Here is a 15,994-nt window from a genome sequence, read left to right as displayed (position 1 = left end):
CTGAACTAGCATCAGTTTTTACTAATTTATTTCAACTCCTATTGACCACCTGTATTGTGCCGGATATGTGGAAGTCATCAATTATCAAGCCTATATCAAAGAAGCCTGGATCCAAAGAATTGAATGTGTTTGGATTTTATTTGTTGATTTTACTGCAGCCTTTATCACAATGCAGGTCTATATTCTCCTGCAAAAACTTACTGACTTAGGGGTGGATGGGGGTTTGGTGCGCTGGATCAAGCACTTCCTAACTGACTGCCCACAGCGAGTCTGCGTCAGGGTCCAGGGACATGGCTTTGAATGAAATAGTGCTTAATACAGTGGCTCCTTAAGGATGTGTTCTTTCCCCTGTCTTGTTTTCTACAAATGAAATGGCACATCATCATAGTAATTTTAAATTATTTAAATATGCAGATGATATGGCACTAGTGGGACTGTTCCACAAGAATGAAAGCATATCTGATTATGTTGAACATGTTTTTGAGCTAGAACAGTGGTGTAAGACTAGCTTACTTTTAATCAATGCAGGTAAAACAAAGGAGCTAATTCTAAATCAAACAGGTTCTCCAACACCACTGATACTAAGCAGTCAAACGATTGTTAACTGTTTTAAGTATTTGGGTAAACACATTGATGATAAGCTGAACTTCACAAAAAATGTTGATGCTATATGCAAAAAGGCCAACCAAAGATTGTTTTTAATTAGGAAACTAAAGGGCTTTGGAGTCAGTTGTAATATTCTTGAAATGACATATGTCAGCCTGATAGAGAGTGTCCTTAGTAACATCTCTGTCTGGTATGGTGACCTGACTTCATAAGCTGTCCAGAATTGTCAAATTGTCAATTGACTCTTTTATTCCAAATGCAATTTCCAATTTCCTTTCATCTATCTTGCAACTGAAGCACTTGAAGGAGAATAAGGTCATGGGAACATTTTTGTGTGTTTCACTTATTTTCTTGCACTGGTGGGACTGACAGTGAACCGAAAAAAACATTGTGTTTTGGAATATAAGGAAAGAATTTTGACTAAATTCTGTTTTATGCATATAAAACATACTGACACTGGCAATCATAATTATTTCTTTCAGGGTATCCATACAGTTTTACATGTCATGCTCTGAGTCTTACTTGACATATTGGCCTTTAACTATAGATGATAATCTCTCAAAAATGAAAAAGGAACAACCTAGAAACTAAACTTGTTTTAAACACTTGAAACCACGGTCTGTGACTTTGACTGATTAGATCTCTTCAGTATCCACCCATAGGCATCATTTTGAAGACTGAAAGCAGAAGTTACCACACAAATAAGGTGAATGTGTTTTCACACATCGCATCCACCCATATGCATCATTTTGAAGATTCAAAGCAGAAGTTACCAACACTGGAACACGTGAGGTTGTCACATGATGAAACATTGGAAGATGTGCACAAATCAGTCTTTTGCATCAGTGGCAAGCATCACTGTCAATAAAAAGAAAAAGAAAAGGCCAAGAAATGTGGGACCATGTTTGCCCAATATGAGAATGTAAATTTGACGTGTCAGTGCAAAGCAAATACAGCCATCAGGTTTAATTATGTTCAGTTCTGGGTTTACAGTGACACTTGCTGGTTCATTGGTGAGTTGACAGATTCAGTATTCTCAACTCTACATTTTCTAGCAGTTCTTCTTTTGAAAACCCAACAAAGCTGCCCAGTAGTTGCATTTTAATGATACACCTCTGTCAACACAATAAGTGAATGATTTGTATTCTATAAATACATACAAACTGCTAAAATCATATCCATATTGCATTTCTGTTTCGAATCTAACTGTTGTATGTATTTGGATGTGTGTGTGTGTGTGTGTGTGTGTGTGTGTGTGTGTGTGTGTGTGTGTGTGCGTGTGTGTGCTTGTGTGAGTGGGGGAGTGTGTGTTTCTCAGTTTCACAATTGATGGTTAAGCTTTATGATTCAAGAGGTTTTCTTAGAAAGAAAAAGAGGAAGAAGAAGAAGAAGAAAAAGAAGAAGAAGAAGAAGAAGAAGAAAAAGCAAACAACACAAAGTATTTCCTGATTGCACATATGACTGCACAAACATGATGTGGAGTTCCCTTAGGGTCAACACTTTTGTCCAAAGCAACATACAAATGTGAGTAGAATAAGTAGAACAAACATCTTCCTAAAGACAGTTACTCACTGTACAGTACAGCACACAGAAAAAGGGGGTGTGTATTATTATATGAGTTGTGTTATGGTACATCACTGCCATCTTGTGGATGGATACGGATAGTACCCTGTGTGGTTGGGTTACATTAACTTGTGAAACAAAACGTGTGTCCTGAGCTCTCACTTCTTCACTCCTTTCTCACCAGCCTAATATTACAGTGATGAAATTTAGTTATTGTATGGGCAAGGGATGACATTTTGAATGGTTGGACAATTTTGGGAAATAAATCTGATGAGATTAAACTAACTATGATCATATGGTGATTGGGCTACTACAGGGAACTATTGGCTGTCAATAGGATCTGTGGCCATGAGAGGATATGTATTATATTCAATTATTATTTCCAAAAACATAGCTTCTATGTTTTCTTTTTTAAGTATATTTTTTTGGGCTTTTTTGCCTTTAATGGACAGGTTAGTAGAGATAGACAGGAAACAGGAGGCAGAAAGACGGGGGAATGACATGCAGGATATGACCACTCTGTGCAGGATTCGAACCGGGGTCACCTGCACCGGGTGCTCTACCCACTGAGCTGTACTCAACCCCCAATAGCCTCTATATTTTCAACCAAATAATAGTGTGCATAGTGTGTATTGCCAGACATATTCTACACTTCTATTAGTACAACAATGTAAGAAAACTCTCCTATGAAATTTCATGCCAAGAACACACTCCACACCATCAAGTCCTCGATATATGCTGTTGTTGGCCTAAGTGAAATTCAAACAAATTCAAATGTACTTTTAATAAATTTTTGTGGTGCCCTCAAGGACTGTGGGGGACCACAACAATCCATTCATCTTGTAGTTTTCACACTATAGCAATAGGAAAAAGTTGACACAAGTGGATTAGGAAGAAAACTAGTTTCATGATATGATGTTGGAATCAGATGTGGCCCTACTGTTAAAGGCCAAATATGTATGTCGGTGAAAGTGTCCACTAGTGCTGCTTTGCAACATCAAGCGGTGACTGTTAAGGATCATCAGGAAGACACAATTAGTTTTGACAGTTGATTGTGTAACAGGGATAATAAGTACTATTAGTGTTATGGTACATCACTGCCAACTTGTGGATGGATACGGATAGTACCCTGTGTAGTTGGGTTACATTAACTTGTGAAACAAAACGTGTGTCCCGAGCTCTCACTTCTTCACTCCTTTCTTACCAGCCTAATATTACAGTGATGAAATAGCCAATTTACTTATTGTATGGTCAAGGGATGACATTTTGAATGGTTGGACAATTTTGGGAAATAAATCTGATGAGATTAAATTAACTATGATCATATGGTGATTGGGCTACTACAGGGAACTATTGGCTGTCAATAGGATCTGTGGCCATGAGAGGATGTTTATTATATTCAGTTAACATTTCCAAAAACATAGCCTCTATATTTTCAACCAAATAATAGTGTGCATAGTGTGTATTGCCAGACATATTCTACACTTCTATTAGTACAACAATGTAAGAAAACTCTCCTATGAAATTTCATGCCAAAAACACACTCCACACCATCAAGTCCTCGATATATGCTGTTGTTGGCCTAAGTGTTGTATATCTTGGATTATTTGTTTGGCCACAGGACAAGGCTACTGTTTGATTAGTGGATGAGATAAATTAAAAGAGGATGTGCAATCATTTTGCAGCCAACTAAAAACACATCTACTAAAACACATTGTAGTGTATTCTCTGCTACAGATCTATGTATTTCTAATATTGTATTTCTAGCTAGTTCTGTGTCTGTGTAGGCCTTAGTATGAACCTTTGTTCATAACAGCCAGAGTCTTCATATAAAAACTGGTTCCATCCTGTATAATGGTCATTAATATCTGGAGGTTGTCAAACAGTAAAGGCATTGGAACTTGAAATATAAGCAAGAATAGATGTGTCCTTTTTAGGATGAAAAGCAGAGTGCTCATGCTTGGGAAGATGTATACATTTATGGGATGTAACTTCAGTATAAAATATTGTGCACATAAGCAGAATGTAGAGACAGAAGGAAGGCTACATTGGATCAGGGACACCTTCAGCAGCCTCGAATTGATAAAGTTCTGTCTCCACTGACCTAGGCAGTTTTGATTAATTGATTGGTAATAAAGAAAACTAAAAAGAACTTCGACTTGGTTCTTAATTCATTCTTCAAATCACTCGGAAGTGGTATAATAAGCGATTTACCACAACATCTAAACTTCAAAAAGTTGAACAGAGTTGTTAGTATGTAATTTTACATGGACAGCTCATGTTAGCTCGGCTAGGAGAAGGGAAGTCTAGTGCATCAGCAGTATTGCAGATTTTAGGATAAGGATGCATTATTACAGAATTCCTGATTTGATTCATCTTTGCCGATTAATCATCATCACAGAAACTCTCATTATGAAGAGTTCAACCAAAAACGGCTGAGGATGTTCCAGAAAGATTGTTTTAGGTTACCTAGGTCAGTGGAAAATTTTAGTAGTCTTTGAAAATAAGGTTTTGTTCGGATTATAGGGAAATATTCTACTTCACATAATGAGAAAAAAACCTACAAAATGTCAATATGTGAAGTCCTTTCAGTTCATCCATTTCCTTTTGTGCAATCACTGACAGCCACAAATCTGCACCACCTGTGTTATGTGCAAACCTTTTTCCTCTGAAAGTAGGTGTTGTCTTCGAACCCTTAACTGAATACCCCATTAAACTGGAACAGTGGAGAGAAAAGGATGTTCAAGTTCTATGTGCTGTGTTCTTTCCTCTCTTTAGAGCTTGTAAGTCATTTCGTACAATCTTTTTCATGACCCATCGATAGTCTTTTATTTATCTTCATTGTGTTTCAGGTGGTGCTCTCCTCTAATGTGACTTGCCATGTTTCCATTCCTCCAGTGCCAAATGTCTGTGCTGGTACAAGCAAGCTGCAGGCGAGCAGCCTGAAATAATATCCTCTTTCTACAATCGTTTACCTGACTCCAACAAATACAACCAGTTTAGAGATAATATTGTGCAGCACTTGTATTCTGCTATGTACTTGTGTGGAAATTTTCACTGAGTTTCACAAAAGAATGTTTTTTTTGATTTTCAAAGACTTATCTATTGTTTTACATTTTGGACTATTCATCCATCACATCACATGAATTTCCATGAGATTTTGCCCCTTTTTTCACAGCACAGTGCATACAGGAACGAGTGATGAAGAACACAACACTTATTAGTTCAATGTAGTTTGTTGTGACATTAAAAATTCATAATTTGTCTTTCCACTGTGAATTCATTTAATTGAATCATCAAAGATAAATGAACCAACACTGAACCCTTTAATGATGATGACAGATAATTGGAAAAGTAATAACTATAGATTCTGATTTTGTTTAAACATTTTTTTTATTAAAAATACAACAGATACTAACTCTAAAATATTTTTCTTCAAGGTCTGCACCCCCAGCACAGTTGAATTCTCTTTTATGCACATAAAACACACTGACACTGGCAATAATAATAATTTCTTTCAGGGGAGCCATATAGGTTTACTTGTCATGCTCTGAATCTTACTTGACCTATTAACCTCTATCTACAGATGATAATCTCTCAAAAATGAAAAAAGGAACATGTGGAAAATGTGGGCTCATATTTGTTTTTTTTTTCCCAATCAGAGGATGTAAATGTGATGTGTCATCACAAAGCAAACATAGCCCTCAGGTTTAATCATGTTCAGTTCTGGGTTTACAGTTACACCTGCTGGTTCATTGGTGAGATGACAGACTCAATATTCTCAATTCTGCATTTTCTAGCAGTTCCTCTTTTGAAAACCCAACAAAGCTGCCCAGTAGTTGCATTTTAATGATACACCTCTGTCTCTTTATGTCAACACAATACACAAATGATTGCTATTATAAAAATACATAAAACTTGTCATTAATAATTTCCATATGGTGAGTAAGCTAATGATAATGTGACAAGCATTTCTTTTTCATATCTCATTTGGATGTATGTGTGTGTGTGATAGAGGGTGTGTTTTTTTAGTTTCAGAAGTGATGGCTAGCCATTATGTTTCAAGAGGTATACTAATGACAGCATCTTAATTAGAAGTATATTGCTTATCATTATAGAGGTTGCTGTGTCAACAGATCAGTTAAGATTCCTGCCACATGTCAAAAACACAGAACATAGCATTTTCCCTTGACAATATAGAGTTCAAGTCACATTACTTAACACAAGTGAAACACTGTGGACATGATATGAATACAAAGGCTCAAGATCCAAATTTGAAAACAAGGATAATGCCAACTGAAGTGCTGAGTAGCTGTGCAGATAATGTTGAAAATGTTGTAAATGGATGCAAAGGGAATTAGGAAGCGACCGGAGGTGACTGAAAACTATATTTCCATTAGAGAAGAGGAGCAGAATGATGAGTATGAAATGACTCTATCGTTGTACTGATGGAGTGTACAGTATCCTGAAGTTATCACGACAAACTGAAGCCAACATCAGATGCAAATTCAAACATGAGCAAATCAGAAAACAGAGCAACATCTGGCTAAAATATGATGAGAGAAGAAAAACGAGCCTGTCTCTTGAACAGGCTTGTTTTTTAAAAAAAACAAAAAAAGATTGGTTCTCTTTGTAGTTGAAGTAAATACAATTATTTTCACTAGTTGTGAATCACAATATGTATGATCAGTTCTGAGTAGAGTTAGTGAAAACTTCCTCCTGCTCTTGCTCCTCTGTTTTCATGGATGTGGTTTGAATGGAATTCCTCTACTTTAACATAATCTCAGAGTTGTTGATGGAGTGTGCGGTGCTGCGGCGCCGGGCCAGGTCTGCCAGATCCTCAGCCAGAACACTCTCCATCACGGCACCTAAAGATTGTCTTATCTTTTTGCAAAGGTCAGGGCAGCTGAACACATACAGAATGGGGTTGAGGACGCTGTTGAGGAAGCCGATAGTTGCTGAAATTGGGAGGGCTTTGGCTGCTAATTTCTGTGCAGGATGTCCTTCTTGGGCCACCACCTCCATAACACTGAAGAAGTGGAATGGAGCCCAGCAGAGTACAAAGCTCACCACCACAGCCACCACGAGTCGAAAAAAACGAAAAGAGCGTCGGCAGCCTCTGCGCGCCAAACTGGCATTCACAGCAGTGTAGCTGAAGATGATGATTATAAGAGGGACCAGGAAGGCTAGAAAGAGCTTCATGAAGGCCAAACCTTTCTCGCGTTGCTTACACAAAGATCCCAGGTCAAAGGAACCACTTGGGAGGAGTTGAGCATAGTGATAGTAACACATGATCTTACCATTGGGCAGCTCAATGGTGTCACGGTATATGTAGTAGGGGATAGTGCAGAGCACAGCCAAAGCCCAAATGACACCACACACCCTCCCTGTTCTTTGGACGTTCCTGTAGTTTTGAGCCCAGACAGGTTTCAACACAACAAGGCAGCGATCCATAGAGATGGCTGCCAGCAGGAAGCCACTGACAAACATGTTGAGAAAAAAAATGGAGGAATTGATGCGACAGAAGGTTGGGCCCAACTTCCAGGTGTTACCATTGGCCATATAGAGGGTGAAGAATGGCAGGGAGGCAGTGGCCAGCAAGTCAGAGGCTGCAAGATTAAGGATCCAGATGCTGATGACAGAGCGGCGGACATGAAAGCCCACTATTCCGATGATGAGCAGGTTTTCCAGAATACCAATGGAAGAGAATATACCATGAAGGGAAATGGTAAAAATATTCATGGAACTCAATGCAGTTGTTTCATTAGGGGTTGAATCTATGATCCTCTGGATGAGAGGACAGTAGACAGTTTTATCAGAGGAGACCATCTTGGAGAGAAAATATCCTTCTGAACTGATGTCCTTTAATTGAGCCTTTTGCTTCACACTGCTGAGATCTACAAAAGAGAGTAGAGCATGTTTAACTTAAAAGGTAATTTACAATTTTAATAACAGTTTCAGTTAATTACAAAAACAGTTTGAAGTTGTTCATGGCATTTAAAAAAGGTGTTTGTGGTTATCCTAATGCTACAAGAAAAACAGCAGAGGTGAGAGGAACATGGAGGTGTTGTTTCTTAGCTGACTCAGCTTCAACATTCAAACGATCTATGAGAGTTTGGTTGAGCCTTGTGTGCTCCCTTTTTAAATTAAGTGTATAAAGCTGTTTATAAGTGGTAGTGAATATACCATTTATTGATGTATTGCAATAGAAAAACTTTTGTGTTGTAAGGATTAAAAACACTGTAATGTACTATAGTAAAATAATGATCTATAACAATCACAAATTTAGTGACCAGCAGTTATTTGTCTCAATAAACTTTGGGAATGAAATTATTTTTATAACTCTTTTATGAATTGTATGACTCACATTTGTGTCTTTTTCAAGGATCTCTACTGTTGAGCTGTATATTATCTCTGAAAGAGGAATTTGTCATTTTGTTTGTCACCTTTGAGCTGACACTGACAGTCTTATCAGTTTTATCGCCTCCACACCCCACATCCTCTCTGCAATTCTTTACTGGCACGTTTGTATAACTGTAAGCTTGTCTTATTGGGCATGTATCAAAACATGAATCAAAAATACCTACCTATCTACCTGATAATGAGTTTCACACGTGCTGTAGAAGTCAACTCAAAAACTCACATAATTGCTACAATAGAGAATTTAAGAATTCAGTAACTTTGGCTTGTTCTGTTAAATGAGGGAAATCCATAACTGGAAATCAACTATTTGCAACATTTAAATGCAAATATCCAAAAGGTCAGAATGAAAACCCAACAATGAGGATTCAGTGAAAAAAAAATTACACGCAATGCATATATTTTTTTTAAAATAAGTCTGGCATTGGTATCTTATCAGATCAAATAATCATGTCAACATATTTCCTCTTTTCAATTATACTCATGTAAGAAATGAACCTAGTGGATTTAATGGTTTCAGAGCAAGATAATGACTCTGACATAGATAGCCTGTTTTTATCCCTTCCACTAACCTCTTTACGCAACATGCAGACAATCCCTGTGCAAAAAAATGACTCACCTGTTAGTCTTTCTTCTGCAAGTCTAATAAGGGCTCTATGTTACAATGACATATGACACATACCTAGCACGAAGCTCTTGGGTGTAGAAGTCAGTTATAGGAAGTCATAAACCTCAAAAGGAACCAAGTCTTCTCATAAGATGAAGTGCTAAACCAGTCTCTTTGAAAAGATCTCTGGCAGACGTGTTAGATATTAACAAAGTCACTTCATTTTCTGGTATCTGAAAATAAATTCTCAGAAAATAAGGCTTGCAATATGTAGAATGTGAAAATGTTACTATTACACGATTGTTCATTTTCCGTTTAGAGTTTCTTATAAGAGGTTTGTTTAAATGTTGTATCATAGTTACAGTGAATTGAATGTGGTGACCTTTGACTATACTACTACCAAAGCCAATTCCATGATTAGTTTATGATCATCAAAGGTTGCTGACAAAACAGAGCTTACTAAACTGAGTATGCTATTATAACAGCATTACAGCATACCATCAGGACAACACAGCATATAGTGTATTATAGGCAATGTGTTCCTGTCAAGTTTAATTTTAATGGGGTTTATCACACTTGGCTTGGATGATTTCCAGACATCCCAACCAGGAAAAAGTCATGCTAGGGAGGTCCTCCTCCCTGTCCAAGCCCAACCATGACCCAAATTAATATTTGTCGCTAAGCATTCTGTTGAGAAATTGGCCTTGATTAAATTACTGGTCAAGTTGGTAGCCCAATAATACAATAGGGTTCTGTTTATTTGAGCTTTATTTGTCAGTGGTATTGTTGATACACCTGTCTGATGCATGATTCTGAGGAAACTGTCCTCCGTAGATATTTTTTAAGCCTTCACAGATGGTGTCATAAATACTCTATGCTCATAAATGGTCATACTCAATGTATCTACAGTATGTGAAGTTTGCTTATGTGTTATTGTTAGTTCTTTATTGTTATTCTACAAACAAGGAAACACAGTCACCCATCTGTGGGCTTGAGGGAGTCAGAGAGTCATATCCTTTGACCTTGATTGCCACAGCAATGCTGCGCCACCATTATCAAAATGACAAAATGCCTTCACCATCTCAAGAGAGAGAGACAGTATGTGTCTCTGCTAAGGTGATTGTGCTGCCTCTACTGTGGCCTCAAGGCCCATGCTTGAGCCTTGACTGATGCCCTGGTTTCAACCCTGTTTGCCTTTACCTTAGTGTCTACCCCGGTGAATGCACCAGCCTTCTGTCCCCGACCTCAATTATCGCTTGTGCTTGTCTGCCTGTGGCTGTGTGGCATCCTCCGGCTTTGATCCCATCAGGAGAGCCCAGGGACTTCCGCCTGGACAGCCTCATCTCCGTAAGCGCTACTGGTATTGCCTTACCTGCTGCCAACTCTGTCTTCAGTGACCCTGAGCCCTGCCTGTCCCCCTACACATTCTGTTACATTTTCAATTTGATCCCAATGGTTCTTATATGGAAAGTACTCATATGACATTAAACTTTCCTCTGAATTCACTCTATTAAGATTGACCTTCATCCAGCTGAGACTGTAGAGCCTTGGATTATAAACAATTTTTCTTGATTTTTGGAGTGGTGCCCTCAAGGACTGTGGGGGACCACAACAATCCATCCATCTTGTAGTTTTCACACTATAGCAATAGGAAAAAGCTGACACAAGTGGATTAGGAAGAAAACTAGTTTCATGATATGATGTTGGAATCAGATGTGGCACTACTGTTAAAGGCAAAATATATATGTTGGTGAAAGTATCCACTAGAGCTGCTTTGCAACATCAAGCGGTGACTGTTAAGGATCATCAGGAAGACACAATTAGTTTTGACAGTTGATTGTGTAACAGGGATAATCAGTACTATTAGAGAATGATTGAAAGGTATTTACACACAGCCTCAATCTAAGAAATAATCCAAATGTATGTGTGTCTTTTCTTGTTTATTCAGATCTTTCAAACCAGGAAAAGTCAACATTTGAGCTATTTTGGCAAAATAACAGAAAGTCAGATATGCAACTGAAGCACTAGGAGAATAAGGTCATGGGAAAATATTTGTTTCACTTATTTTCTTGCACTGGTGGGACTGACAGTGAACCAAAAAAAGCACTGAGGTCGTGGTTTTGGAATATAAGGAAATTGTTTTATGCATATAAAACACACTGACACTGGCAATAATTATTTCTTCCAGGGGATTTCTTCCAGTTTCACTTGTCATGCTCTGAGTCTTACTTGACCTACTGACCCTTTAACTATAGATAATCTCTCAAATGAAAAAGGAACAATCTAGAAACTAAACTTTGCGAAATACCAATGATCTATTGCAATAGCTTTAAACTCTTGCAACCACAGTTTTGACTTTGACTGGTTAGATCAGTCTAGATGGCTGTTGATACATTTAGCCTTCTAATATAACTCAGCAACTGTTAAACTTTTTGCTTTGTGTGTGCAAAAAATTCACCCTATTTGCTCTATGCAAATAGGGTGAGTGTGTTTTCACACATTGCATTTACCCATAGGCATCATTTTGAAGATTAAAAGCAGAAGTTACCAAACATGAGAACATGTTAGGCTGTCACATGACGAAACATGAAAAGATGTGCAAAAGTCAGTCTTTTGAATCAGTGCCAAACATCACTGTCAAGGAAAAGAAAAATCCATAAAATGTGGGCTCATGTTTGTCTTTCACCCAATCTGAGGATGTAAATGTGATGTGTCAGCACAAGTCAAATACAACCTTCAGGTTAAATTATGTTCAGTTGTGGGTTTACAGTGACACCTAGGCAGACCACTCTAACATCACTCTGTAGGGCTAACTGCTGGCCTCAAGACAATCTCATCAAAAGAAGTTAATGAAGTTGTTGGCGCCCCCCTCAGGCCAATTGGTCTTAATGTTCAAATAAAGATCAGTCATGTGAAGCATAATTTGAATGCACAGTAGAGACACAGAATGTTAGCACAAGAAAGCATGGAAAACCTCATACATCTGCTAAAGCACATCTAAACCACAAAAAGTTGAATAGAGTTCAACCAAAAACAGCTGAAGATGCCCTAGAAAGATTGTTTTAGGTTAGGTCAGTGGAAAATTATAGAAGCTGTACAAAAACCAAGCAGGTTTTGTTCGGACTCTATGGAAATACTCTACATAATGAGAAAAAAAACTACAAAATATAAATATATGAAGTCCTTTCAGTTCATCCATTTCCTTTTGTGCAATCACTGACAGCCACACATCTGCACCACCTGTGTTACGTGCAAACCTTTTTCCGCTGAAAGTAGGTGTTGTCTTCGAACCCTTAACTGAATACCCCATTAAACTGGAACAGTGGAGAGAAAAGGATGTTCAAGTTCTATGTGCTCTTCTTTCCTCTCTCTAGAGCTTGTAAGTCATTGCATCCTTTTTTCATGTTTAAAATGAATGATGGGTCTGAGAATTTTATTTTTGAGATTTTATGAACCATTGATATTCTTTAATTTATCTTCATCTGTGTTTCAGGTGGTTCTTTGCTCTACGCTAGCCTTGGAGACAATGTGACTTTGCCATGTTTTTATTCCTCTGATGTTAAGAATCTGTGCTGGTACAAACAGGTTGCGGGGGAGCAGCCTGAAATAATATCCTCTTTCTACAATCGTTTACCTGACTCCAACAAATACTACAACCAGTTTAAAGATGGACGATTTTCAGTCCACACTGGAAAAAACTTTTACCATCTGAATATTTCTAATGTTCAGCACTTGGATTCTGCTATGTACTTCTGTGGAGAGACCACGATTACACACACCGAGTTTCTCAACAGAATATTTTTGCTTTTCAAAGGTATATATTGCCTATTGTTTTACATTTTGGACTATTTTTTTATCAGATGAATTTCTATCATATTTTGTCTCTTTTTTCCTCTTAATAACCCTGTCTAAAACTTTCCCCCAACTTTTCCCCCTTTTTTTTTAGAGTCCATTCACTTGTCTTTCCACCAGCAGCCGATGTCCGTGCAACCAGGAGACTCTGTGACTCTGAACTGCACAGTGCACACTGGAACGAGTGATGAAGAACACAATGTTTACTGGTTAAAAAAGGATTCCCAGTTAGGAATCATGTACATCCACACACACAGCAGCAATCAGTGTGTGAGGAACTTTGAGTTTGATTCTTCTGAACAGAGCTGTGTGTACAGTTTATCGAAAAGGAACGTGAGCCTGTTGGATGCTGGGACGTACTACTGTGCTGTGGCTTCATGCGGAGAGATACTGTTTGGCAAAGGAGCAAGACTGGATGTTGGAGGTGAGCAACGAATATTCTTTTCAGTTTTCAACCTACTTTGTTGATCTTTTTAGAACATTCAGACTACAGCCTTTACTGTTTTATTTAAAAAATGAAAAACAAAATATGCCTGCCTCATTAGAAGGGGTGTATCATTCATAGTTTGTCTTTTTGTTCTTTGTTTTTTTTTTTAATATTTCCACAGTGAAGCAGCGAGACTGTTCGCCTGTCTTGGTGTATGGCCTGGTTGCAGCTCTTCTTGTGTCTGTCATATTTAACATCATTCTAAACTGTGTCCTCTGCAAAATGGCCAGGAGAGAACACATTCATGCTAGAGGTACAAATAGCCAATATTTATAAGAGACAAACGGCTAATTCATGAAATGTCCACTCCAATACAATAAAAGTGAATGAAATATAGTTTGTGGTGCTAACATTAAAAATTCATATTTTTTCATTTAACATTACTATGTCTTTCTACTGTGAACTCATTTCATTGCACCATCAAAGATAAGTGAACCAGCCCTGAACCCTTTAATGAAGATGACAGATAATTGGGAAAGTAATAACTATAAATTCTTTTTAAAAGTTTTTTTTTCAAATTCTTTTTTTATTTAACAATACAACAGATAGCAGGAAAGTAATAACTCTAAAATCTTTTTTTTCAAGGTCTGCACCCCCAGCAAAGTGTCCAAGAATACACCGCTGACACACAGGTTGGCACCCATATAAAGTCACCCAGACATATCCTTATATACTTTCTGCATATTTCTGCAATACATTTTGAATTTTGAATTTAGTTTTCTTATTTCCAACAGAATGAGGAGCCTGATGATCTGCAGTACGCACCCTTGGACTTCAAAAAGAGGCAATACAAGAGCAGCAGACAGAGGAGCACAGAGGAGGAGACAATTTATGCTGGATTGAGAGTTTCAGACCAAGACTGATGTTTGCTGTTTAATTAAAATCAAACCTTCAAAAGCTTCCACTGCTGCCGCTACCACTGCCTCATGTAATTCCAATTTTTACTGTATTACTATCCTTCATGAGATCAAATTTTGTGGTTTCAATGCTTTTGATCTTCTTAAAATATACATATATATGCTTAATTGCACCATTGAATGTTAATTTTTGAATAAAAAATATCAAAACTAGAATTCAAAAAATTGATTTTTTTCTGGATTCTACTGAAGAATAAATATCTCATGAAAATGTCACCAATGCAGTGGTTTCTATATGTTAAACTTAATTCAGTGGATCAGTGATGTTTGCTATATGATGACCAATTAAAGATAAAAGCAAACCACGACCACAGATATCATCAAATATATATTTTTAAATCATTTAATTATTTTTCTATTCTTCATATGACCAATTTATAGTTTAAGTGTGTTTTTCTTGTTGATCCAATTTGACTAACTTCAATCTTTAAAGACACAGCTCATGGGGGTCCATAGAAAAATACAATGATTAACAAATACACAATATCTAAAAAAGAACATTTGCAATTAATGCACTATACAAGCTACAATAGATTTGTACGAGTTTACTGTGCATCTTCTGCTGTACTTGTTGGCTGTGAATGAATTCAGTGTAAGCAGTTATGTGCAGTTAAGCTCTCTGTCAGTAGAGGGCAACAGTCCACCTGCATATGTGACTATACAGGTCACATATGCTGTATGATGCTTTTTTTAAATGAACCATAATCAACACATTTGGCTTATCTGAACACATAACACACTCACTGCTGTGACCACCACACAACTAAAATTGGAAAGACATGTTTTTTTTTAGGTGAATGCACCACAGAGAGAGGATGAAGAACTGCATTTGAACATTTCAAAGACAGACCCTTGTAAGCCATGTCCTATTTGCTCATAATGCAATGTAGCCACCCACCCACGGAGGGATGTGTCTGCATTGTGGTCGACTGACATAAAAAACTTGACTGTACCCTTTGTTCAGAATGCTAATGTGAATGCAGTGAATTGATTGATACACAAATGAAATGCCAAAACTTACTAACTTCATAGGAACTAAGATCACGCTTTTAATGCTTAAAAATAAAAAGTAGTACCACACTCAGACAAAAAAACTGATATGTGTATGCTTTCATGGGTGTCTTGTTCAAACTTTCAGCCTTTGCCCTTTCTCTCTCCAATAAATAATAATACAGTTCTTTGCGCGTTGGCAGTCGATCGGCTGTTGAGAAAAAAAAAATGCTTGTGAATTCCCGCTCTGGTCAAGCTCTTACACTGAGTTCTATGCAAGTGGTTGTTTGCACCCTCCTCTCCCCCTGCCCCCTCCCCTCTTAACAGGATGTCTATGTGGTTTTTATTTGTGATGCTGTGATGTTTCTTGTTTGTTCCAGTTGCTTCACCACAACACCTCTGATCTCTCACTGCTGTACTTCTGATGTATAGTTCCTGATGTATGTCTTTCGGGTGAAAAGCCAATACACAGTCACACTTTTAACATACAAATTAAACAGCGATGGTAAAAAAATCCATCCACATTGGTGATACTGCTAGCTTGACGCTGTT

General features: G+C 37.6%; 1 protein-coding gene across 1 annotated transcript; it reads right to left on the bottom strand.

Annotated features, from left to right (window-relative positions):
- Window positions 1–6,797: 6,797 nt before the first annotated feature.
- On the bottom strand, window positions 6,798–7,925 carry LOC128383987 (prostaglandin D2 receptor 2-like). Its single transcript, XM_053343566.1, has one exon. The coding sequence runs from the start codon at window positions 7,909–7,911 to the stop codon at window positions 6,937–6,939; it is 975 nt and encodes a 324-aa protein (XP_053199541.1). The 5' UTR covers window positions 7,912–7,925; the 3' UTR covers window positions 6,798–6,936.
- Between the last annotated feature and the right edge of the window lie 8,069 nt (window positions 7,926–15,994).

Source organism: Scomber japonicus, chromosome 22 (assembly GCF_027409825.1).
Source record: "Scomber japonicus isolate fScoJap1 chromosome 22, fScoJap1.pri, whole genome shotgun sequence".
Classification (NCBI taxonomy): Eukaryota; Metazoa; Chordata; class Actinopteri; order Scombriformes; family Scombridae; genus Scomber; species Scomber japonicus.
This window is presented reverse-complemented; position numbering and strand designations above follow the sequence as displayed.

Excerpts from the sequence above, each read along its gene's own strand:
- LOC128383987 (XM_053343566.1), bottom strand. The coding sequence starts at position 7,911 with ATGAATATTTTTACCATTTCCCTTCATGGTATATTCTCTTCCATTGGT.